The sequence below is a fragment of the Lacerta agilis genome, chromosome 4 (assembly GCF_009819535.1).
Source record: "Lacerta agilis isolate rLacAgi1 chromosome 4, rLacAgi1.pri, whole genome shotgun sequence".
Taxonomy (NCBI): Eukaryota; Metazoa; Chordata; class Lepidosauria; order Squamata; family Lacertidae; genus Lacerta; species Lacerta agilis.
The window spans coordinates 67,478,536-67,503,637 of record NC_046315.1 but is presented as its reverse complement, the minus strand read 5'-3'; the positions used below and the strand labels follow the sequence as shown (position 1 = coordinate 67,503,637).

The 25,102-nt window shown below is 40.4% G+C and overlaps 1 protein-coding gene and 1 pseudogene across 4 annotated transcripts in view; one reads left to right on the top strand and one right to left on the bottom strand.

Annotated features, from left to right (window-relative positions):
• The window catches only part of NLGN4X (neuroligin 4 X-linked), a 123,108-nt gene extending 107,573 nt beyond the window's left edge, over nt 1–15,535 (bottom strand). For all 4 annotated transcript variants that reach the window (XM_033147450.1, XM_033147451.1, XM_033147452.1 and 1 more), the window contains exon 1: nt 14,960–15,535. In XM_033147450.1, coding sequence (XP_033003341.1) covers nt 14,960–15,431 — 472 coding nt within the window. In that variant the 5' untranslated portion in view covers nt 15,432–15,535. The remainder of the gene's footprint in view (nt 1–14,959) is intronic.
• An 8,439-nt stretch (nt 15,536–23,974) lies between these two features.
• On the top strand, nt 23,975–24,572 carry LOC117045384 (annotated as a pseudogene).
• The last annotated feature ends 530 nt before the right edge of the window (nt 24,573–25,102 follow it).

The window sequence follows — 25,102 nt, the reverse complement described above, 5'->3', positions numbered from 1 at the left end:
TAACAGGTTCTATTGATTTAAATAGGACTTGAGTCACAAATAACTTTTGCTGGATGGTTCCCTATGTGTTTTATTGATGGGTAATCTAAGTCAAGAGGAGACTGCGACCATCGGACTAGTCTTTTCTTCCCCTCTGAAGCAAATGAAGAATTGATTGGAAGCAGTTAAAAATAGACAGGTGCTAATGGAAGCTGTGACCTAGACTTAATCGTTTGGTTTCTTTTCGGTAGTACATTTCTGTGATACCTTTATTGACAAGAGGATGTAAGAATGTGATTGTTCTTAAAATGAAAACAGGATAATAAGGCAAGACTGGATAATACAGTATTCGGTTCACAGAATTTGGTTGGAACAATCAGAATCTTACACCCCCATTAAGCCCTGCTGGATAAGACTAATTACTCATCAAGTCAAGCATCCTGCTTTCACAGTGGCCAACCAGATGCCTATGGGAAGCCTCAAAGCAGAACCTGAGCACAATGGCACACTCCTCACCTGTGATACCCAGCACTTGGCATTCAGAGAGATATCTTCCAACAGTGGAAGTGAAAACCAGTCATAATGACTAGCAATCACTGACAGTCTTCTCCCCCAAATCTACAATTCCACAGTGTGGCATTTTCGATTTTAGGTGCAAATAAGGCACAGAAATAATCAGTTATTCCAACATGAAATGTAACATGCAAAAGTGAATATCTGATGAAGAAATGGGCAAAATTATGCAATTCTGGATGAAGTGGCAGAAAGGTAGCAAGCTCTACAACCTCATATTCTCATGTTTCAGGCACTGTTGTTAACAGGGATTATTGGTTAGAATAATTTCACATGCACTGTGTTCCTTCACAGATTCTCTCCCATTCGCTTCCTACCTTCTTTGCTGACGCTGGAATTAAGAGAGCTACTTAGGCACACTGAACAGTTTGGGTGCGCCTCGTGGGATTTGATGCATATTAAAAAAAGAAAGGAAAACCACCAAGAACCCACATCGTATTACAAACTTCTGATAAAAGCTTTCACAATTTGAGAACCACCTAATAGTAGCTAGTACCCATTGGAACACGTAAGGTGGAGGGCAAGGAGACCAACAGTAGGTGAACCAGCAACTAACAGCTTGTTGTTGTTTAGTTGTTTAGTCATGTCCAACTCTTCGTGACCCCATGCACCAGAGCATGCCAGGCACTCCTGTCTTCCACTGCCTCCCGCAGTTTGGTCAGACTCATGTTAGTAGCTTTGAGAACACTTTCCAACCATCTCATCCTCTGTCGTCCCCTTCTCCTTGTGCCCTCCATCTTTCCCAACATCAGGGTCTTTCCCGGGGAGTCTTCTCTTCTCATGAGGTGGCCAAAGTATTGGAGCCTCAGCTTCAGGATCTGTCCTTCCAGTGAGCACTCAGGACTGGTTTCCTTAAGAATGGATAGGTTTGATCTTCTTGCAGTCCATGGGACTCTCAAGAGTCTCCTCCAGCACCATAATTCAAAAGCATCAATTCTTCGGCCATCAGCCTTCTTAATGTCCAGCTCTCACTTTCATACATCACTACTGGGAAAACCAGAGCTTTAACTATACGGACCTTTGTCGGCAAGGTGATGACACTGCTTTTTCAAATTCTTTTTTTAAACAAAAATTTATTGGTTTTCCACATTAAAAAACAAATACAACTAAAGAAACAACAACAAATCATACAAAGAAAAAACAAATACTACAAAGAACATCAACAAATTCAAAGAAAACAAATACAAACCTTACATACAGGAACACACCAACTATTAATTTTAATCTTGTTCCAAAATCTTATTAGGGGGACTTCCCCCATTCTCTCTCCTGCGTTAAATTCCAATCTACTTTAGTAACTTTCCTAATTATTTTAAGTTTACATTCACCATCATTCTTATTCTTCATCCCCACATCTTATATCATTTAAATTCTAAATATAAAAAATACTTCATATTGCAAATCTTAACTTCTTATAGCCTTATCTTCTCTTAGTTCCATAGAACTGTTGCTCTTATTACTTCTAATTCATACCTTATAAATTATTAAACCAGTACAATATCATAAAAAGCCTAAGTATTTCTTCTCCAAACCAAACCAAATCAATTTTTATTCGTCGGGGTACCGTGATAGGCCTTCCTGTTTGATCAAATGTAATCTTTCACCCTACCCCCCTTCTTACCATTTTCTCTCCTCCCATCACCATTACCCACCAGGCCTCCCCCCAACCTTTTCCCAAACCATTGTCCAGAATGTCATCTTTTCCTTTATATCCAAAACCCAAAACAATGTCCCAAAGGAACTTTGCTGAACTCTTCACAGGATGTAATACGTCACCACCCAGCATCTCCAGTTCAATTTTCAAATCAAATTGTAGTTGTAATTTCCAAAATTGTTGTTCCTGCATTTCTGGGCTGCCACCCCAGAAAGCCGTTATAACGTCACCAGCAATCCCGGACCTCTCACGTCGACAGGATTTTTCTTCATCTTGGAGTTGCGTCTTCTCTACTTCAGATGAAATCTCCACACATCGCTCTCTAATTGTTTCTTTAAGTTCCTTGGCAAAATTCTTAAAAGCAGTTCAAGTCTCGACAATCTCATTGCTTTTTCAAATTCTGTCTAGGTTTGTCATTGCTTTTCTCCCAAGAAACAGCTAGACTAACAGCTAGAGCCAACTGATTCTATTTTTATCTCTATTGTTTTCACTCCTGGGTTTTAGAAGGGCAACATCTAAAGAGGACAGGCAGTGCCACCTCTGGGCAGTTTGTAAGAAAGAAGGCAGGCAGGTGGGCTGGCTGAGGGCAGACTGAGGTTTATGGGGTAGGTGGACCAGCCTCCACTGAGGAGAAACAGAGGCAGGTAACAGGTGACCCCTGCAATCCGCAGAGGAATTGTCAGGACACGTCAGGGCAACTACCCAGAAGGCATCCTGATCTATGGCTTCCAGAGCAGCTCACCTCACACCTATCATACCATCTTAGCCTCAGCTTTTCCTCAGCTGTGGTGGTTCCAGAACTGGCTAGGGGGGAAAAGAGTATTGGTAGCACTGCATGACTAATGTAGCTAGTTGGGAAATGCTCAGCAACAATCAATTAGTTGTTCCACAGTTTGTTTTTAAGGCAAAGCAAACAGCTGAAAGCTGATGCAGTATTCAAAAACAAAGAAGGGCTATATGAATTCAAAAATGGAAACTATAATAACATTATTTATATAGGTCTCAGAGCTTAACATTCATTTTATTGAGTGATGTTGTTCATTTCTTCACTCAGGGAGCTCACAAAAGACCCACATTTGAATAGGAATGGCCAATATTAATTTTTAGCTCACAGAGTCCCTGACTTTTAGACTTCTCCTTCAAACCTAATTTCATGGTCTGTCTCCATAACAACTTTGCTTATTTCTGCCAGCCAGGAGTCATATGATATAGTGTAATGTATTTAATCTCATTCCACAGACTCAAATGCAAAGCAATTTACCTTTGGCATGATTTGGGCGCCACACTAGTTTAAAGATTTCAAAGTATTGGCCTTTCCATGTTAATCATATTTTAAGCAGTCCATCCGGGATTTACTGACAAAAGAAAGAGGGTTAGAGTTACAAGTATTAGGATAGCTAAGATAAAGGACCTTAATTCACTTTGGAAGTAACTGCCAATTCTGTAGCTCCATATGAAAGGGGTGGGGCTATTGTTTTAATGTTTGTGCAATTGGCTTTTATAATTTCTAAATGGTGTAAACCTATTTTGGAATTAAGTAATACTTAAGAAATTATTATTATTGTTGTTGTTGTTATTATTATTATTATTTGGCAGGAATGGACAAAAAAGCAAGAACTGTCTCTTCCAGTATAAATACCAATATTTAAAAGAATATTAATGTATTATCAAAGTGGAAAATCCTTTGATGTTATATAAACTAGAAGAATGGAATGGCTGCTATCCAGGTCAGTTTGCCATACCATCCTGACAGGAGAAGTAACCAGAGCTATTTTGCATATGAGATTTATAGGGGCATAAAGGGGGAAAAAACCAGATAGAGAGGAGAAGCTATGTTGCTAGGTAGGACGTTGAATCTCTCTCATTTGAAAATCACCAAAGTAGGATTAAATTGGCTAACTCTCATCCAATCAACATATACCTTGTTCCAGTGCCTTATATACTCATATTATGAAGTTTCAAGCTCATAATTGAAATGCACAGTTGGCACATGCTATTTAGTTTATAGTTCTATCTATATGAAATGGATTCTAAGAATAAGTTCATACAACCAATATGGGTTATATAATCTAGTTGGTTACTTGAATAGCACTGCAAGTTCTATTTATCAGTGTACTTTCCTTCCAGATGGGAACATATGGGCTGTACCCATTTTGGACTGCCATTCTTATATTGAGAAAAGACTGCACGGTGACACTAGATGCCACTACAGTGCAGCACCTAGTGGAATAATACAGAATAAAAAGGTAATAATTAGGCATCCAAACCAAAACAGCTTCTCCTTCCATCATTCTCTATGGCAGTGCGCAGCAAACAATTCCATTGTTTGGATGAGGAAAATGGACACAAACAACCATGGGGAAACAGCTAAACAGCAATCATGTGAATGGATCTTCCCAGAAAGAGAAATACTCCAAAATTTTTGTTGGGGGGAAGAGATCCTCATCTAGATATCTTTACCAGTATTCAAACATGGAGCGCAGACAATGGAAGCATACACTTAGATCAGGCTTCCTCAACCTCAGCCCTCCAGATGTTTTGAGACTACAATTCCCATCATCCCTGACCACTGGTCCTGCTAGCTAGGGATCATGGGAGTTGTAGGCCAAAAACATATGGAGGGCCAAGGTTGAGAAAGCCTGACTTAGATGCTCAAGAAAACTCACTGACTTCCTGGCTCATCAAGAGATTTCTAATATGTCAGAGAACAGTACCTGGCCAAAAGTTTTAGAAGAGAATAATAATACTGGGAGGAAAATGATAAATTTGGTGCAACAGACATGCCGCCATATGGAAACTGAGTCACCTGTAACCATGCAGTGTATGCCAATTTGTTTCTAATGTGGTAAGTTGCCAGTCAGCAAAACTTATCTGCATCCAACTAGAGTCACTTGAGGAAGAAATCTATCAAGGAATATAACATCCAGTCATTCCAAAACTCTTCACATAATTATCACAGGTTGTGACAAAATGTACCGGTGGTTGGTTTCAGTTGTGCTATGGTTCCTTAACCTGTTGAATATTTTTAATATGGTTACAGGAGTAGGGTGCCACCCCCACTCTCTGCTGAGTGGTAGCAAGATTCCAGGCACTCACACAAGGGTTATGCTCCTTTGGAGAATTGAGACACGATGGTGACTGCCGTAGCTTTAAGAAATATGAATTGTTCACCTATTTACATCTTCAGTCTGCATGGAGGGAGTCCAGATCTTACAGCATGGTCATTTCAAGAGGGGTCTTTTCCGCACAGCACTGCAGGCCTTGAGTCCAAGGCATCTTTCCCAGCCAGTCTTCTGTTAGCCTGCCCAAGATGGATCCCAGTCTTTTTTCTCCCAATCCTCCTTCCCAGTACACCTTCCTAAAAGACCCTCTTTGTTTGCCACTACAAACCTACACTCCATCACCTCTGGCAACCTCTGTCTGCCCAGGCTCTCAGATGGGCCATCAACACCTTCTTCATATTAATGCCTCTATCCCAGGTGAGGCCCTGGCTTGGAATGAAAGCTTAGCCTGTATTTTCCCACTGGCCTGCAATCTTCCCTTCAATACTCCAAATAATCAAAATTCTACCATTTATTATTTTTTTATCATTTGGGGGGAATCCCCCTCCCCAATCTAAAGCAACATTATGTTTAGGATTGGGAGTGGTGAAATCAGAATTCTGTATTTGATGATTATGAGCAGGTATTTTGTTGGCTGGGAAGCAATTTTGAAATTTGTACCTGATGGGCTGAAGTAATTGAGAAATGTAATTATGTTGTGCTCTATCTACTCCTGATAGCACAAGTCCTATCTGATGAGAACAGTACAGAGCTTTTCATGGAGTTACATGTTACTTTAGCAAAAAAAAAAAAAAAAAAGTTACCCAGTAGTTTGTATTATCTGAGCTGTGTCATATATATATATATATATATATATATATATATATATATATATATATAATGGTGATTTATTTTTCATTATTCAGATACAAGCAAGTGGGAAATTGCAATACCAAGTCTCACTCCGTCCTTTTCACTCTTTTTCTTACATGTTTCAATGAAACACTAGTCCTATGTTTAATAACACTGCTTTTTGGATTTTGCTGAATCTTTCAAAATTAGATGTTTCTGCAAAACTAGCCTCTGTTGTCATATCCAGAATGATTTTGATTTGTTTCTTACTGAGAGCCCTTTTAAAAAGCAAAACTGAGCGTAGTTATAAACAAATCTCTCCAATTGCATTGAAAGTATTAATCCTAGAGTCTAAGAGCTAAAAAGCAAAAGCTCACCTAAGGCAGACTTATAGCTCACACCTCAAAATTCCCCATAGTGTTTTAACTCCTAAAACCTTGTAGTAAAGTAACTGAACTGAAGCTCATTTTAATTAATTCTTACAGATAGGTTTTGCAAAGACCAGGAGGGATAGAGTAGAAGTATTCTTAAGTTTCTAAAGGGCTATTGGGTAAGGCATCCATTTGATAGCTGTGGTATTCCACAATTGACTTAGAACTCTCATCTGTGTTGTCTTGAAGGGTAGCATAGTCTTCTACAAGTTTCAGATCATGGAGAATCAAGGCTATAGCCCTCCCCTCCATCAGCATCTCATCAGTCACTGAGCAGATTGGGGACATGGAAAGGAGGGAGACACTCCATATATTAAAATGCACTGTGCTGTGTTGTTCAGGGCTTCTGATAGTGCCAAAGTAAGGAAAAAGTCCACTGCTGCTGGCAGCCAGATTACCGTATATATGTGAGTATAAGCCGACGCAAATATAAGCCGAGGCACCTAATTTGACCACAAAAAACTGGGAAAACTTATTGACTTAAGTATAAGCCGAGGGTGGGAAATGCAGCAGCTACTGGTAAATTTCAAAAATAAAAATAAATACCAATAAAAGGCTTGGAAAGAAAGGGTCTCTTACAGGGAGGGCTCAGGGGGAGGGGGCATATTCAGGGAGGAATTAAGGGGGGAGATTCTGGAATGGATTAAGGAGGAAGGGGGTTGATTCTGGGAATGTTTCAGGGGTGGTTGGGGCATATTTAGGAAGGGCATCAAGGGCAAGGGGGCATATTCTGGGAAAGTTTCAGGGTGGGTAGTTTCTAGGGTGGGCAGAGCTGGGATGGGGGAAGGGGTTAAGAGGGAAGGCTTGGAAAGAAAGGGTCTCTTTACAGGGAGGGCTCAGGGGGAGGGGGCATATTCAGGGAGGAATTAAGGGAGCAGATTCTGGGAAGGTTTCAGGGGTTGATAGTTTCAGGGTGGGCAGTTTCTATGGCGGACTGAGCTGGGATGGGATGGGGGCAAAAGCAACAGGCTCTCTGGGGCTGAGCCGGCTCGCGCGCCTGCTCGTCCTCCTCCTGCTCCCGCTGCCCCTGTCCCTACCTCTGTTCCCCTTCGTGGAGAAGGGACGGGAGGAGGAGGAGGAGGCGATCCTCGCACAGAGCAGTGACTGCTCTGTGCAAGGCATCGGAGAGGAAAAGCATCGAGGAGCACTTTCTCCCCACTTTTCCCTCCCCGATGCCTTCCGCAGAGCAGGCACAGGATCATAGAGTCTCAGCGCAGTTTCTACAGTGGGCAGAGCTGGGATGGGCAGGGGTAGAGCAGGCACAGGATCATAGAGTCTCAGCGCAGTTTCTACAGTGGGCAGAGCTGGGATGGGCAGGGGTAGAGCAGGCACAGGATCATAGAGTCTCAGCGCAGTTTCTACAGTGGGCAGAGCTGGGATGGGCAGGGGTAGAGCAGGCACAGGATCATAGAGTCTCAGCGCAGTTTCTACAGTGGGCAGAGCTGGGATGGGGGAAGGGGTTAAGAGGGAAGGCTTGGAAAGAAAGGGTCTCTTTACAGGGAGGGCTCAGGGGGAGGGGGCATATTCAGGGAGGAATTAAGGGAGCAGATTCTGGGAAGGTTTCAGGGGTGGGTAGTTTCAGGGTGGGCAGTTTCTATGGCGGACTGAGCTGGGATGGGATGGGGGCAAAAGCAACAGGCTCTCTGGGGCTGAGCCGGCTCGCGCGCCTGCTCGATACTTGTCCTCCTCCTGCTCCCGCTGCCCCGTCGCTACCTCTGTTCCCCTTCGGGGAGAAGGGACGAGAGGAGGAGGAGGAGGCGATCCTCGTGCAGAGCAGGCACAGGAGGAGGGATCAGAGAGCAGGCACAGATGGGGGATCGGCAGGGCAGGGGAGACAAGCAGCAAGAAAGGATCCCTTTCTTGCCGCTTGTCCCTTTGCAGCCGCCCGCTTCACCTGAGTATAAGCCGAGGGCGGCTTTTTCAGCCCAAAAAATGGGCTGAAAAAGTCGGCTTATACTCACGTATATACGGTACATATTATGTGTGGTTCCATGGAACTGTGGTCAGCTGCAATGTTGAGAGAGTCAGTAGCTGCTTAACGCCTTTCTCCTGAACTGTTTCTCACTCCAAATCAATTCTTCCATGAAGGAATAGACAGTAGAACCTGCAGCTTTGCTCCCAAGGAAGACATTAAAAATGGCAAGGAGAAGAAGAAGAAGAGAAGAAGAGTTTGGATTTGATATCCCACTTTATCACTACCCAAAGGAGTCTCAAAGTGGCTAACATTCTCCTTTCCCTTCCTCCCCCACAACAAACAAACTGTGAGGTGAGTGGGGCTGAGAGACTTCAAAGAAGTGTGACTAGCCCAAGGTCACCCAGCAGCTGCATGTGGAGGAGCGGAGACGCGAACCTGGTTCACCAGATTACGAATCTACCGCTCTTAACCACTACACTCAAGTTTGCATCCTTGTGCAGCTTTTAGTTTTTTTAAAAAAAAGTTGCACAAAACTATATGCATGTATCATTGATCCATAAGAGAAAGGGATGCATCATAAAATATCCATGTGGTAAGAAGTAAAACATTTCCTCTTTTTATCATAAATTCAGCAAGACAGTTGAATTCTACTCCATCCCTGAGAGAACCTTCTCACATGCCTCATCTCTATAATGGCAGGTGCAGAGTTTCTATGCTAGTATGAAGCACTATTACTTGGAACTAAATTATATTTTATTTTAGTAGAGTCCAATCTGGGACAGGTTCAGAGACTGAGAGAAGAAGATGTATACAGCAGAGGCATTCCCGTAAGACTGAAATGTAATGGCCGATACAAGACAAGAGAAAGATGAGAAATATTACACATGATTTGCTCAACTAATCTTCTTGCCTAGATCTTATTTTTCTTGGCATCTTTGGAGATTCACTCTGGGTTCTTCATCTGATTTGCAACTGCCTTCTCTGAACAGCCAACATTTCCTCTTACCTTTGTATTCTCTCTCCCCCCCCCCATAAGCTGTTTAAAACACTGCATTTTCTTTTATATGCACTTTAAAGGTCTTCTAGATTTTGGGACATTGTTGTTGTTCCTATTTCCTCTGGGGCTTTTTCACCTACTGCCTTAAACTTCCAGTTAAGAATATAGGAAGCTGCCTTATACTGAGTCAGAGCATTAGTCCTTCAAGCTCAAGTAATGCCTATTTTGACTGGAAGCTCTGCAGCTCTGCAGGGTTTCAGACCTGAGACTGAACCTGGGATCTTCTGCATACAAGTCATACAGTGCTCTACCACTGAGCTATGGCTTTTCCCAAATTGTAGTGATTGGGGTAAGATTATGAACCTGTGGCCAGGGAATTAGCTTCTTAAATGCTATTGCAAAGCACCTAGTAATATAGGAGCCCTCTAAGTAAAATAAAGATGATTCTCCTGACAATGAAGCTGCCATCCACGGTGGGTGACTAAAGGTTGAACTTGTGGCATTTGGGCTTTGGAAGATCTATCAAGTTAAAACTATGGATAAATCCATTGACTAAACCAACTAAAATGTAAAAAAACATAAAAACAGCATTCCCTCAGTTCTAACTTTGATTTGTTAAAAAGCAGAATAAAAAGTATCTTATATTTTTTTAAAAAAAATGAAAGCCAGAGCAATGCACGTGGTTTCCAATTTGGCTCAAACTAGGTCACTATTTCTCCGCTAACCTTATCTTACATGAGGATTAAATGGGCAGAAGAGCACATCGATCACCAACTTAAACTCCTTAGGGAAAGAGCAGGATGAAAATAAAATAATAGCTACTGTTCTCCAGGCCCATGCCTCAAGCAGTTGTTTTCACTCATCTGAACACACTGTCGGGTGATCCTGGATGAGTTAGTAATTCCTGTTATTATTGATGTCCTTCGTTCCATGCTTTGCAATTTAGGTTATAGAAATTTCACACTACAGGTTGTTAAGTAAGGTTGAGGCCATTGTTAAATAACTCATCTGAAGACCTGGGCCAGGGCTCAAATGACTAAGCGTTTTGTTGCCAGAGTGCAGTGTACAGAAACACTAAATCCAGAGTCAGCTGAGGTGAAAATGATAAAGCAGATTACATCTGGGAGGGCGAATCTACTCTGCTGTGACACATAGAGGACACCACACTGTAAACAGGAGCTCAGGCAACTCTCCAAAGCAAGAAGGCTATTATGGGAAAGAGAGAACTGTCCACCCTGAGGGAAAAAAGGAGTCTCATAGGGTCAAAAATTCTGGCAGCCAAATTCAAAGTGCAGATGAAAAGGTGACAGCATCCTTCCATGCAGAATAACTGGACAGAAAATACAAGAACTATCAATGTGTAGTTGTATTTTCTCAGTTGAAACAGAAGCAGATTTCTCATTGGGTCAATATGCCAAACATTCAATGTGGTCTATAGACAGATGCATATTGTGGAGGCAAAAGAAGGTCATTATCTTCTTCAATAGTGTCAATTTGTCCTTAGCTTCCTGATTCACAAAAGCAGGATAGCAGGGTCTTTTTCTATTTTCAGTTGACCGTAAAATGCAACAATGTATTTTGCATAACAACAAGGAAAGACAAAATAAAATAAAAAATTCCTTCCAGTAGCACCTAAGAGACCAACTAAGTTTGTTCTTGGTATGAGCTTTCGTGTGCTTGCACACTTCTTCACGAAAGCTCATACCAAGAACAAACTTAGTTGGTCTCTAAAGTGCTACTGGAAGGAATTTTTTATTTTGTTTTGTTTTGACTATGGCAGACCAACACGACTACCTACTTGTAACTGAAACAAGGAAAGAGATGAGGAAGAGAATAGACTGGCATGAGATAAAGGAGAGGTGATCACACCAGTGCTTCTATATTCACTTACAATCTGTCCCAAAGTAGCAGTGTTGCCTGATATCACCAGTAATCTACGAAAAAGGTATATCAAGCTCCTGTTAGGACTGGAAATGTTGCACTTGTCCTCTTGTTTTCTCCCCCAGCAGTTCTCTCTCTTCTTCATTTTGTATAACAGCAGGCCAAAGTCCTGATCATAGTGTCATGGTATTTGACCAGAAAGTAAGTGAGACATCTTGGATCCTTCAACTTATTTTAGGTATCTCTCCACCTATATGTAGTGTTCTACTGACTCCGAATGATCTCTCTCAAGAAGCCACTCCAGCTGAATGTTACAGCCATAGCTTGTTAATGCACAATGCCAATTTTGCCAGATACTGTTTAAAAGATCAGAAGGAGAGAGAAAGAAAGACCAAGAAGAATGTCATGCCACACAGAACCCTATTGCCCCTAAATTAAGCACAGTTCACCGTCTCATTATTTTATAAACATAAAAAAGAAAAACAAACAAACAACAAAAAGATATACAGCTCCAGACCAAGTATGGTGTAAGATATGAAAATAAACCTAAAACTAGGAAATAGAGCAATCTGCAGAGTAGAAAAGCTGTTTTATGTCATATCCCCCTCCTCTCCCACACCTTCAAATATGGGCACATTACCCATTTGTAGTAATTACAATTACTTTTGTCATTGTACAATGACTTCCGTCATTTCCCCACAATTTCTGTCCTTAAAGCTGCTCCCCAAATTGTGCCCTTACTACATGGTCCCTTCTGCATGCCAAAGAGAGAGAGAATGGCTGATATCCAACTCAGAGTCAACCCATTAAAAGCTATGAACTTGGTTTCAACAAATCTGAGTATGATTAATGCTGGTTATCACCTGATAAATTAAAGACCAGTCATTAGTTTAAAATATGCCTGAATCAAGCATCCAGTGTACTTTTGCACACCTCCAATTGCTTCCCCCATACTTAACAAAACAAAAAGTTGTGGCCTGCTACAAAGAAGGAATTCCTAGAACTTGGAAACCAATGATATGGAAAGCTCTCAAGCTCCCATCACAGATCACCTGCATCTCAAAGTCTTGAAGAGCCCTCTGTTGGTTTCTTGAGTAAGTACAACCTTTCAAAAATTTCAGTGATTGTTCTTGGCAAGAGGAAGAAGAAGGTGGGAGAGACAATAATTTCTGTGAGGTCACCTCTTAATTAAAAGTGCATCAAGCAAGCTTTGGAAGGAATATTCTCGCCTAGGCATACATGTTCAGGAAAAACAACAACAGCTGGTGTTAAAACACTTTTGTTACATGCCCAAACTGTTGTTACTCGAATTGGTTTGCTACTCATTAGAACAAAACTGTCAGGCTAATTACTTTACAAAAGGGCTTAGCTCAGATATTTCAAGTTACCAAGAAGGAACTGGATCAATCTGCCATCAGTTTCCTGCAAGGACAATATAGGAAAAGTATATATATCCCTTTTTAAAATTTGCATCGAATCCCCACCCCCGCACACAATACTCACACTTTTAAATATTTCCTTCTAGTTACCTACAAACAGGGGGTTTTCAGATTAGTTGTGATTAAGCATTGTTCCAGATCATATTTTCTAAGATCACTAATAATATGAAAGCCTCCCATTCCAAATAATAATAAGAAATTTGGTCTAAAGCTGTGCACAGAGTTCATAGAGGGAAAGCTTCAGGGATATGTATCAGCCAGATACATCTAAAAAGAGTGCTTCTGATGAGCGTTCAAATGCATACAGGGAGCCCCACAGGTCACCAGCAGAGAACCTTTGGCACTCCAGATATTATTGGGCTACAATTCCCATCTTCTTTGAACAGTGGCTGTGATGGCTGTGGCTGATGGGTGTAGGAGTCCAATGTCATCGGTAGAGGACCACAATTTTCCCATCTCTGCTCCCTACAGTGTAGCACCCTATATCCACCATGTCATGGAGCTTTTTTTGCACAATAAAGTAAAAGTAGAAACCGTGGCAATTATTTGAATTCCTACATGTCCAAGAACAGCTAGGTGAAATCTCCTTTGTTTTAACATGCAAAAGAAAAGAAAGGAGACAGAAAGTCTATGCTGCAGCCTTATCTCTGAACCAGAAAGACAGAGAAACTGCACTGCCCTTCCCTCCTGTTCTCTCACCGAGCTAGCTGCAATTTGGCGAGGTCATTTAAACTAAGGCTGTCTCATACCTTACCTCGGAGCTCCCAGTAACTCATGAAAACCCCAGGATCCTAGATTACTGCCAGCACAAGGGAAATATTGCCGAGCAAGATGACCTGTGGGAGATCAAGGCACTGACTTTTCCCGAGGTAAAGTGAGAGGAGGATCTCAGTTTGATACAAATGTTTTTGCTGTGCTGCCGTGTAACAGAAGAAGCAGGTAGCAGCCTGAAGGACATTATGCTGAAGTCCATTAGAGCTCTAGGATCTCCACCCTTGATGTGGGAGAGAATGATTTGTGGTGGCTTAAGTGTCCTATTATTATATTCCATCTACTACACTTTCTACATTTCCATGTCTGAAGTAAAAAATGATTAAGCCAGCAACAACACTTATACTCGGATCCAAGCAGCAGTGAAAGCAAGAGAATCAGAACAGTTTGGATACTCAAATACATATATAAGTGTTTAGCTATTGAAAATGAAGCACTTAATGGCAATCAGTCTTCCATACCTACATTGGCACAGGTTACAAGACTGGGGACAAATCATACAGTTATTAAAATTAGACATCAACAGAAATGGTCTGCTTTCGAGCTGTTTACCAACATCGTTACGTAATACAATTCTCCATTATTCTGTGAAGTAGAACCAGATAGTTATTTTTTGAATAAGACATGGTCCACAGGCCAGAAATCAATACCTCCGATGGTGTTTTTTTCAAAGTACTTTATATTGTTAGTATGTTACAGAAAAATGCTGTTTAAAGATTGTTCCTGTTACAGGAAAAGTATGTCATTAAGATTTGCAATAAAAGGTATCAACAGAGAAATTATTAGAGAAGGATGTTCCGAGGGGCAGGGCAAAAATGATGGTGACTCCTCATTGCTGTGCCATAGCTGTTGACTAACCCATTTTTAATTGCCAGCATGAATGATATACATACAGCATTATTAAAATAGCAAATATTCTAAAAATGATGAGGTCTTTATACTGCAAACACCTTCATCAAACAAGTTTAAAGAAATGTGAAGTATAACTAGTTCCTACATAAACAATGACATTTCAAAAGTCTTTTACAAAATAAAATACACTACTGTATACCTATTTTGTGTCCAAAGAGCCTATATAGTACACTAATAACTAAAGCAACTAATTTCCTATTTGAATGGATTTAAGGTTCTTCTTCTTATTGTTGTTGTTGTTTATTGACTTTTCCTCCATGAACAACCATTGTGGTGGGGATTGATATACATCTGAAAATAGAATTGCATTCTGATAGCAAAATATGCACAGCGGACACACACACAACAGCATTAACATAAACAAGCTACTATGTTTTATAACATTTTTGTCTAACAAGAGTCAAGGAGAAAGCTGAAAGGTGACTATAGCATCTTCTACAGTCAAATACCCTAGTCTCACTTATTTGTAGGAGGCAAGCTAGTTGGCCCGCTTATGGCTGAATAATGTACTTACCATCCTCAGTGGGCACATAAATATTCAGATACAGGCAGTCTTCATTTTGATCTTGAACATACGTCATCACAGTATCCAAGTTGGCAGTAAACCAAACAGGCAGCATGTCGTTGAGCAGCGATCTCTCATCCAGATACTGTGGGCAGACAGCAGCAAATTGTGTGGCATTCCGTGTGCCGGTCCAGGAGGAAGGAGGCTCCGGGGGCTGGAATCGTCTTTCCCCAGTTGGAGGAGAAGCATAAGGGACTCCCAAGTATTGCTCCACAGGACCAAGGATTTCATTGGGCAAAGGTGTTCTTACACCACGTATTTTGCCATAATTCGTGGTTACGACTGGGTATTGTGCTTGTCCATCGATAAGCGTAAACCGTATCGCTAGAGCAGTTATCCAGAAGAGGAAATTAGAATTCAACATGACACAAACAGGAGTAAAGATCAAAGGCAGCCATAAGAGTCCCATTGGCCTTGACATGATTTACATCAACATTCGCAGGCCTCTGTCTTCCACACCCAGATGGAGAATCAAATTAGTCGGGAAAGGACAAAAAAGTGAGGAAGGAGTGGAGTGTGCAAGTGGGGGGGGAGTTGACGAAGGAAAATAAAATAAGGGGGGGAAGTAATCTTGCCAAGGCAGAAAGAAGCCCCCAAAATGAGTGCTGTATGTGTCTCAGCAGAATGACCATAGACAGATCCCCGTGGCACAAAAAGCAAGGGAGTTATTTTGCTTAAAGCCCATCCCTTGGGTCTGCTTCTCTTTCAGTGCTGATATCACAATCCAAGAATCAGAAGTGGCAAGATGTTCAACATCTACTCTGCTACGTTGGAACAGTGGCTCCTTCCAGTTAACTCCAGCATGATGAATATACCTGTGCAGTAAACAAAGAAGGGAGAGGGAGAATTAACATACAATCTGCTGCTGACAATATTTTAAAATACATCTTCAATTTGTTTCCCTGCCATTTCATCACCTTCATCCATTTCTGCTAGATTAACATCATGCTGCCATTTAAGGATATAGGAATTCCCCAATGCCTATGAGTCCAGTGGGACATATAGCTAATGAGAAATGCTTGAGTAGCACACCATTAAACGGTAGCTGCTATCTCCACTGGGCAGTGACATTGCACATCTCATTTCTCAGCAGCTATATAACTAGCTGCAGAACCATCTGCTGTCTGTGTATGTGGGGGGGGGGGAAATAACTTAGAGAAGATTTCAGTGGCATTGAACAGAGAGGACTAGCTTTGATTACTATTTTGTGCATTGACTATTTATTTACATCACTGTTTCTAAGGGGCTCAGAGCAGCATATATTGTGTCTCCTCCCCATTTTAACCCAGAAGCATTATGATGAGTGTGACTAGCACAAATCATTCAACTATTTTCACAGCTAGGGAGGATCTGAATCCAGGATGCTGTAATCCAACATTTGAAGTCCAATGAGTATCTACTTCAGCACACTGGGCTGTACTGGTAATTTAGGGTGTTTTGCGTATTTCTTTAAAAGTGGCCCTCCCCCTTTGTCTGGCTTGTTTCAAGCAAATGCAGAACTGTTGCTGACTAAAATGTAGGTGTGGTGTTGAAAAAAAAAGTTCTCTTACTTCTCATTGACATCATTCACATGCATACAGTAGTAGTTAAAAAGGTCAAAGGTGGTTTTAGTCACCTGTGTGGAAATGCATTGCACCTCTTGCCCCATGCAGAGTCAAGCTCAAATCTGAGTATCTTTCAGAACAGTTTGAGATTACTTGTTTATACTTGTTAGGCTTAGCTATTTGCCTAACATTTTAATTGGGACATAGGCAGAAGCAGCCTTATTCTGGTTCATCTTGCTCAATATAGTTTCCATTGATCAGAAGTCCCTCCCCAGGATTCCAAATACAGTAGGGATCTTTTCCAATGCTAAGCACGTGCTCTACCACTGAGCCGCAGACCTTCCCTGATTATTTCTATCCCTGCCTGCTTCCCTGAACATTTTTATGTATAACCCTACCGTGAGACTTTGGAATGTGAAAGCTGAAAGAAAATCTGCTAAAAAATAAATAACTAAAGCAAACGTGAAATGTATTAATTTTTACATTGTCAAGGAATATGTTGTCATAGCTACATTATTTTAGCTATAAAATGTACTCAACACAGAAGTGTCCTTTCAAGTTCCTCATTAAGATGCAATTTTCCACAAAAGGTCCAAAATATTCAACAAATCCATGCCAGAGTTCTTTAAAGAAGTGAGCACTCAGCACTCTCCATCTAGATAATCCCCCCCACACATACACATTTGCCCTGAGGAAGTGGCCTAATTTTAATGTAGGACTTTGCTTACACTGTTAAATGTCAGGACAGTGACAAGAAGTTTCCATAGCATTTAGACTCATATCAAGCTAACCTAAAGGAAAATGTCGGCTGAATTGTATGAATGTTGCATCATGAAATACACAAAAATGTAATAGGAGAAACATTTTCAGTCAAAGGAAAAGAAAACACGAGTGATTCCACTCCACTAGGGACAGCACCCTGACTCCAGCTAAAACTAAACTGGATCAACCACATTCTCATACAGAAATTCATTGAAACAAAACTCTAAGAGTTAGATCACTGGTCACATTGGAGCAAATTTTCCCATCTGCTGGGAGGTACTTGACTTTCTCTAACAGTAAACATGTATGCACACAAGCACACACACACACACAAGATTATTGGCATTACAGGTATTTGTTTATATATCTTATGGCTTGCTTTTGTGTGGAAGATTGTGGAGTAGGGTTCTTAGGATTCATGGATACTGAATTATGTCACTGGTCTCTCTAGCTCAGTATTGTCTAAACCAGCAGACAATGGCTTTGTCAGTATGCAAAGGCTTTTATGCTCTCTTTAGAACCGTAACCTTTAATGGTGACATCTTGCCTCTCTTGGTGCTCTGCTTTCTATAGTTGGCCAACAGGGGAGTTGCCACAAGGATGAGTGTGCACCTTTAGGCCTAGGTGAGAGAAGGGTATTTACTGTGGTGGTGAGCAGCCTGAAGCATCTAGTGGTTATTTTGCTTTATCTTTTCATCTTTTTCCTCTAGTTTCATATGAGTGAGATCTCTTACGTCCCCTAATAATGAACCATTGGAATGCATTTGATACTGTGGGTATTATAATAATATTATTGGCATTGGATATAGCTAACTGACCAATTGGTATGTTTTATGTTCATTTAAACATTTGCCACTGTTTTGAATTAAATGATGGATTTATCATGTTGTATTGCAATGTATTCAAATCACAGTTATGTTATTTCAGTTGTCTATCCTGTAAAATGCTTTGGGCACAGATTTATTTGTAGAAAATGTGGTACACTTTGTAGAAAATGTGGTACACTGACCCTGAATATAAGGATTCAGACTGGAGTCTTTGGCAGTCCTACCTGGAGATACCAGTGGTTGAACCTGACATCTTTTGAATGCAAAGCAAGAGCTCTACCGCTCCAAGTCTTTCCTACTTAATGATGTGAGCTCTTTCTGCAGCCTGAAGTAGTGCATCCCAGGCAGAGTTTCATTCCCATCTGTTGTTTTTTTTTTTAGAACAGGGCCTTAGAGTCACCTGTGATAGGTCATGAAAACGTTGACCTTTTGCAATTATGCTAGCAGCTCTGTTGCTTGTATTTACTTAACAGTGAGGGAAAAACATTTCTAAGCTACTCCAGAGCTTTTCACAGCCTTGTTTTAAACAATTGTTATACCTTCTGAGTATGTTCAGGAGAATATGTTTCCCTAGATTACCATGCATAAATGGCAGAACGATAGCAACAACCATCTTCCTTCCCCAACCTCACTAAAGACTTTGCATGCCACACAGATTAGCTTTGCTTTGTTTGCATCCTCTAAGGCTGTGTTGGACAATGGGTGGTCTTACATAGAGCCAGTGGCTTCCTGTGTTTGCCTTTCCCTTTTCACAGTGCAACAGCTGTGGACAAGGAAGGGAAGAAATGGTTGGGAGAAGGCAGGACACACAACATGTGGAATTTGTCCCAGAGTTACTTGTCCTGATTATTGGGGGGGGGGATATAGTGCACAACTATAAGAATTGGAGCAGGGATGCTCAATGATGTGAACAGTTGTGCTTTAACTGCTATGGGCGGAATCAAGGTAGTAACAACTCACTTACTAGAAGGCCCCTGTCTGGATTCTGTCCATGCGCACAATCCTTTGCCAGCTGTAACCTCTCAATTTTCAAAGTCCAAAACAACATTTCCTTTGGAAATAAGGGTAGGGGACTTCCACTAAATGCTATAGGCAGGCCCAGTACTCATGAGTCCTGAGTACTGATCAGACAAGGCACATTCCTCTTCTCATTTAACACGTCTGCTATAATTTTTCATTTAAGAATGTCTGGTTGGTTGGTTTGTCTTTGCTATTTACTTTTATTTACACACACACACACACACACACACACACACGTTTAAAATGTACATATCTCAATTCCCATTTGATCCATGAGCAAAGCTGTGTGTGTGTGTGTGTGTGTTTCATTCCAGTGCCAAGCCAAGTTAATACCACCCTTATTATACATTTGGATACTATACAAAACAGTTTGCCTCCATCCAAAACCCCGTGAGATAATGACGCTGACACTGGATTTTCTGTGAGCAAGAGGCTGACTTATTCACTTTACCCTTCTCTCAGACTGCAAATTTTCTGAGATTTCATCCAAGATCTGTGGATTCCAAGCACACATAATGATTACTTAGGAAAGTCTGAAGCTCACGAAAGGGTGGGGTCATTTGTGAATTAGGTGTAGATCTCCTTGATAGCAATGTACTTAAAGCTTAGACTACAGTAACTGACTGGTAGGAACGAGTTATTATTACTCTTCTGTGTACCTATATACATTTCTACAATCAGTCTGAGTAAGAATAGGAAGTTAAATGGACTCAGTTTTCCCAGTAAGGCTGCTCCTAGGTTACTATTCAAATAGCAAGCAGAGAAAGGAGATTAAGGCATTGTCATTTCAGTGACAGAAGATCCGGTTCTTTATCCTTTTCAATCTAGAGTGGATGAAAGACTAAAAATGATCAATTACAGAATGAAATCCAGTATTTCAGAAGTGGTGCCAAAATGAGAATGGGTCTTTTCTGTATGATATATTTCACTACAAAATGGAAAATACAGTAGAAATGCAATTTAATTAGATGAGCAGAGGCTTAGAATCCTGTCTTATTCCCCTACAGGAAAGGAAAACAGATAATAAGGGAAGTAAGACAGAATTTTATTATTCATGGCAAGTCCCTAGTAAGAAAATATGCTGTCTCAGTGCTTTTCTGTAATAACAGAGCTAAACCTGTTAAAATGATTTGCTTGACAGCCCCTATCATCCAGCCAAACACATAAAATTTAAAAATGTCTTCCAGTGCTTAATTACATTTTTGCACATCAATGAGCTTTCAGAATTTTAACTCAATTCAGCATCTTTGTTCCAGAAGAAGAAGGAGTCAGAAAACAAAAATAATATTCAGGAGGAAAATATTCTCTTTCCCCACAAAAAACGCAAACACACATGCACACGCACATTTATTGAAACTTTCAACAAGTGCTATCCAGAAGAAATATTCCTACAATAAGGATCATACAGACAGCTTTTGGTAACAGTCCAGTTAACAGAACTCCTGCAGCCAACTATCCTCCTTAGTACCGAAAAGCTGAAGGTCCCAGGTTTAATCCCAAGTGATTTGGTAAAAGACTTATTTTTGTTAACTGGTAATAGATTTTGTGATTGTAAAGAGTTTTAAATGTTAATAAGTACTAATAAAAATATATTTGTTGTGATGGCACAAGGTTAGACCTGGTTGAATATTTCCTCGGAGATCAACTGATTATATAAACAAAACACTGAGCATGTTTAGGCATCTTCTTTTGTTTTCATGTGTCATCATTTTTAAGTTTTATTATGCTTCAGGGCCTGATTCAGAAGGAGTCAGTTGGAGCAGATGCAGTAGACTATGGCATTTTCTTTACTAGACAAATCTACTGAATTCTCACTTTCTGAAACCGTTTTGAAATTCACACCTATCTGAATTTTGCAATGCAGTTCTCCAACAAAGCAATGTTTACAAAAATGCTTATATTGTGAGGAAGTGTGCACAAAAAGAAATATATTAGTGAAAGATAATATACAGGTAATGCATTATATAAGGGGAAATAACTTGCAAAAATATGAACTTTAGTCAAAACTGCATACAAATTTGTGTTTATTAGGAGAAATCTGTACTAAAATGCTGGTGAATTTTCATTAGATTTTTAAAAATAATCATAACCCCAAATTTCTGTGGGAATTTGGAGAACTGAATTCACAATTGGGAAAAAAAAGATAAACAGAGAATTGAAAGTGACAGGTCCATCCATCCCTAGCCACAATATACGCCTGGCAGAATGCATTCACTAGGAAATCAGAAGCTCTGCAGTCCTGAACTAGGACTTAAGTGGTGGATTAAAAAAGAAGGAAAGAAAGAAATGATCTGGCATCATTTTTCTATACTATTTAGTGCTTTAGGTTTCTGGCCCCTTCCCAGCATCCTTTAGGATTCTTTATAATCTAACAAAGCCTTATAACTTTTTTTTTCTTGGCATGCCCTGTAAAACAGTGCTCTAGGCAATAATATTTATTTTCTTCATTGCTCAGTGTCACTAAATCCAATAGCCCGTAGCAGTTGGCTGAAACTAGGCAGTGGACAAAAATAACACTTACATTAATCTCCAAAGCTGGTATGAACAAAGTACATGACTCATAGGAGCATGAGTGGCACAATATGGCTCCGATACAAAGAGGTCAAGTGTACAAACAGAATTCTAATGGGTCCATATTTTCCTATTCTCTTTGTTGTTTAGGGCAGCTATGCTTATGCAATGGAATTTTTGCACATAGGTGCCTATGTGAATGGGTAGTTTAGCACAGAAGCTGCGTGTGCACATTTTTGAATTTTATTCATTGAGGGTGCCTCATCCAAACCATTCCTATTTTTTCAGGAAGGATTCAATGGCATACTGTAACTTTAGATTTTTTTCAATTAAAGTGGATTAAGTGGTTGCTACCTAGTGCAACTTTTTGAGATGTGGAAAGTGATGAGAAAATGAATTTCAAAGTGTGGGATGAAGAAATAATTAATGGGAATGCAGGTAAACATCCCATAACCAACCAGGATGGGTGCAGAATGAATATTCATTGTCATACAACTGCCCTGTAAACGAATCAGAATGAATGTTTAATAAAGACCAAATTTATTGTGCAAGCAAGTCAGGATGAGTGCTGAACAAACAGTTTGACTGGATGAGCTCTTACTCTTTTTAATTCATCATATTTGCATATCATGTTTCCCCTAAGTGGTTTGGAGGGCAAATGATTTGTGTTTGTCCCATTTTAAACCTACAACATTCTTATGAAATAGCTTCAACTGAGAGATAGTAACTAGCTCAAAATAATTCAATATGCATCACGGCTGAGCAGGAACTTGAACCCAGGTTACCATAGTCCCAAGTCTTTGTAGCATATTTAATTAAAGGCATTTATAAATTGCTTAATATTTCAAAAATCTAAGTGGAGTACATTTATGTTAAGAAGTATCAATAAGAAATTCAGCCTGAAACTAATAAAGCAGCAACATAAAACCATGTAAAATAATAAAACAGGTATTAGGGGATTCACATAAAACAGGTCTGATATTATGGGTCAAGCAAAGCTTGGGCAGAGATAAGTCTTCACAACACATCTGCAGCAACTGATGGTTGTTACTTTGTGTATGGCAGAGGGAAGGGCATTCCACAGAAGAGGGGCAACAGCAAAAAATGCCTGTTTCAGATCAACCCTCTGTGATATTATGAAGGGTCCAGTGCCATGAGTAGAACTTCCCCCAGATTATCTAAGTGATATTAAAGGTCTATGCAGGAATTATTTTAGGTAACCTGGTCCCAAGTTGTTCAGGGTTTTTATGTTAACAAGAGTAAACATGGCTTGGTAGCTGATTGGCAACCAATCCAGTTCCCTCAGCACAGGTATTAAATGTGGATATCCAGGTACCCCACTCAGCAACCTGGCTGAAGCATTATGCATCAGTTGCAGCTTCCAGATCAATTTCAAGGGAAGCCCCAGAGAGCACATTGCAATTGAAAGGTTACCAGTATAAGGATCACAGTGAGCAAGCTTTATCTTGTCCAGCAATAGTTGCAAAAGTCACACGGGGTGCTGTGTGGACATAAGTGTTAACCACGTTCCAAGGGAAGGTGTCATGCTAGGTACCTCTAGCTAAGAAGAATTTGTCTGCTTCAGGACAGAAAACAAGGCATCACTCAGCTAGAATGCCGATAAATTATACAAAGGCAATATAGTCACAGAGATAAGTGCTGATTGTTCTGGTTGGTTTTCCCTGAATTATCATACTCTAAATGCCAAGAGAATGTTCTTTTATGGCACAATCAAAACAAATTGGTGACGGAGAAAGTAATTATACTTGGCAATCATAAACAGACATCCCCAGTATATTAATCAGTTAGTAAAGGTGCATTTGGAAAATAGTATGGTAGAAGACCCTGCAGCAAACAGCCTCTTGACATTTTGAAGCCTATTTTGGGCAGAGAAATTGGGGCACCATTTCAGCCAATTTCTCCTGAGGTGTGTGGATAAATTATTCAACAGTTTCTCACAGTAAATAAGGTCAAGATTAACACTAACAGTGGAATGAGTTAGTTGTTTCCCACCCTCCATTGTTGTTGTTGTTTGTTTGGTTGGTTTGGTTTGGTTTCTTGGCTACTGCAAATGTTTTGACATGCTGACGATCATTTTCCATAATCCACCATGCCTGGTGTTCTTCTGGGGTATTGGGGTGGGGATGAAATTGTGGTCACCACAAAAAATGGTGCTGTATATTCAGCAAAGTGGCCTTTCAGGGATAGTGAGAAGAAGCAAGATATAAGGAACATTCTCAGGAAAAGTAACCTCAGAGAATTATGGGTTAGCTCCAGGTTGGTTTCTGGGCCTGCTAATCATGTGTTTTGTGTTCTTACCCTTTGAGTTTCATTTGGCTCCATCATTATACAGATCCTGCTTCATAACTAACAGACCAGCCAGGATGTGGCATTTGTACAGAATTGCCTGCAATGGGGAGGTGGTGCCCATTTGGCTCCTGCCTCCCTGCTTCTCAGTTTCTATGCTATCATATGCTTCGCAGCACTGGGTGTGGGTGTGTGGAATTGGTTGTGAAATTTGGAATCAGGTTCCTCAAAGCTTGGAAAGTTTTCTTCTTGTTAGCTGTTATTGCTCCAATAATTTCTGGAATTCCAGCATATTACTGGTCACAAAATGGCCGAATTACCATTTGTTAGGGTCATTTCCCTCTATGCTTTCCCACAGTCAAGCTGGAGGGCAATTATTTCTGCCATCAACACAGAATTCAGGAGAACTGACAAGTTTGCTACTGGGTCCCCTAGGAGTGCAACTAATTCCTACAGACATTTGGATCATGAAAGTGACCACATGTGTTTATAGGTTGCCAGCAGCAGGATATCCAACTAACAGTGGTGTTCTTTGGACAGCATGAACTCAAGCCAGGCTCAGATATGTCTAAAGAGTTTGCCACAATGTGATTCCAGTGTTAATTAATTCCCAAGTGAAATGTTTTGATATCCAGTAAAACAGGCCAACTTTTAGGCTTTCCAGACTCTGCACTGCACTTGATGGCATGCGGAGTGGTTTTCCATTGCTGTATTCAATGATACATCTCATTACTAACACTGTATTTCATGGCAGAAATTTTTGGTATTTGATTTGACTTAAATGCATTAAATGAAAATTCAGTAATGTCTGTTAGCTGTAAGGAATCCTATTGCAACATTCGATAATAAACCTACACATTCCCATTCCTGATGCTTCTTAGACAAGGGGGAGGGGAATGAAACCATATAATCTCAGGGATAGCACTGTTCTAGGATCCATCTAGAATTTAGCATTTCCCAGAGGAGCTATGACATACCTCTGGCAATTCCTTCACTGATGGAAAGGGGACCAAAGGTTTTTAATCAATATTGCAAAACTGAATAGAGAGTGTGCTTTTCCTATAAATAAATATTGTATTGGTGTGTTGCATTTACTAATTTACAATTATTAAGAGGGTAGA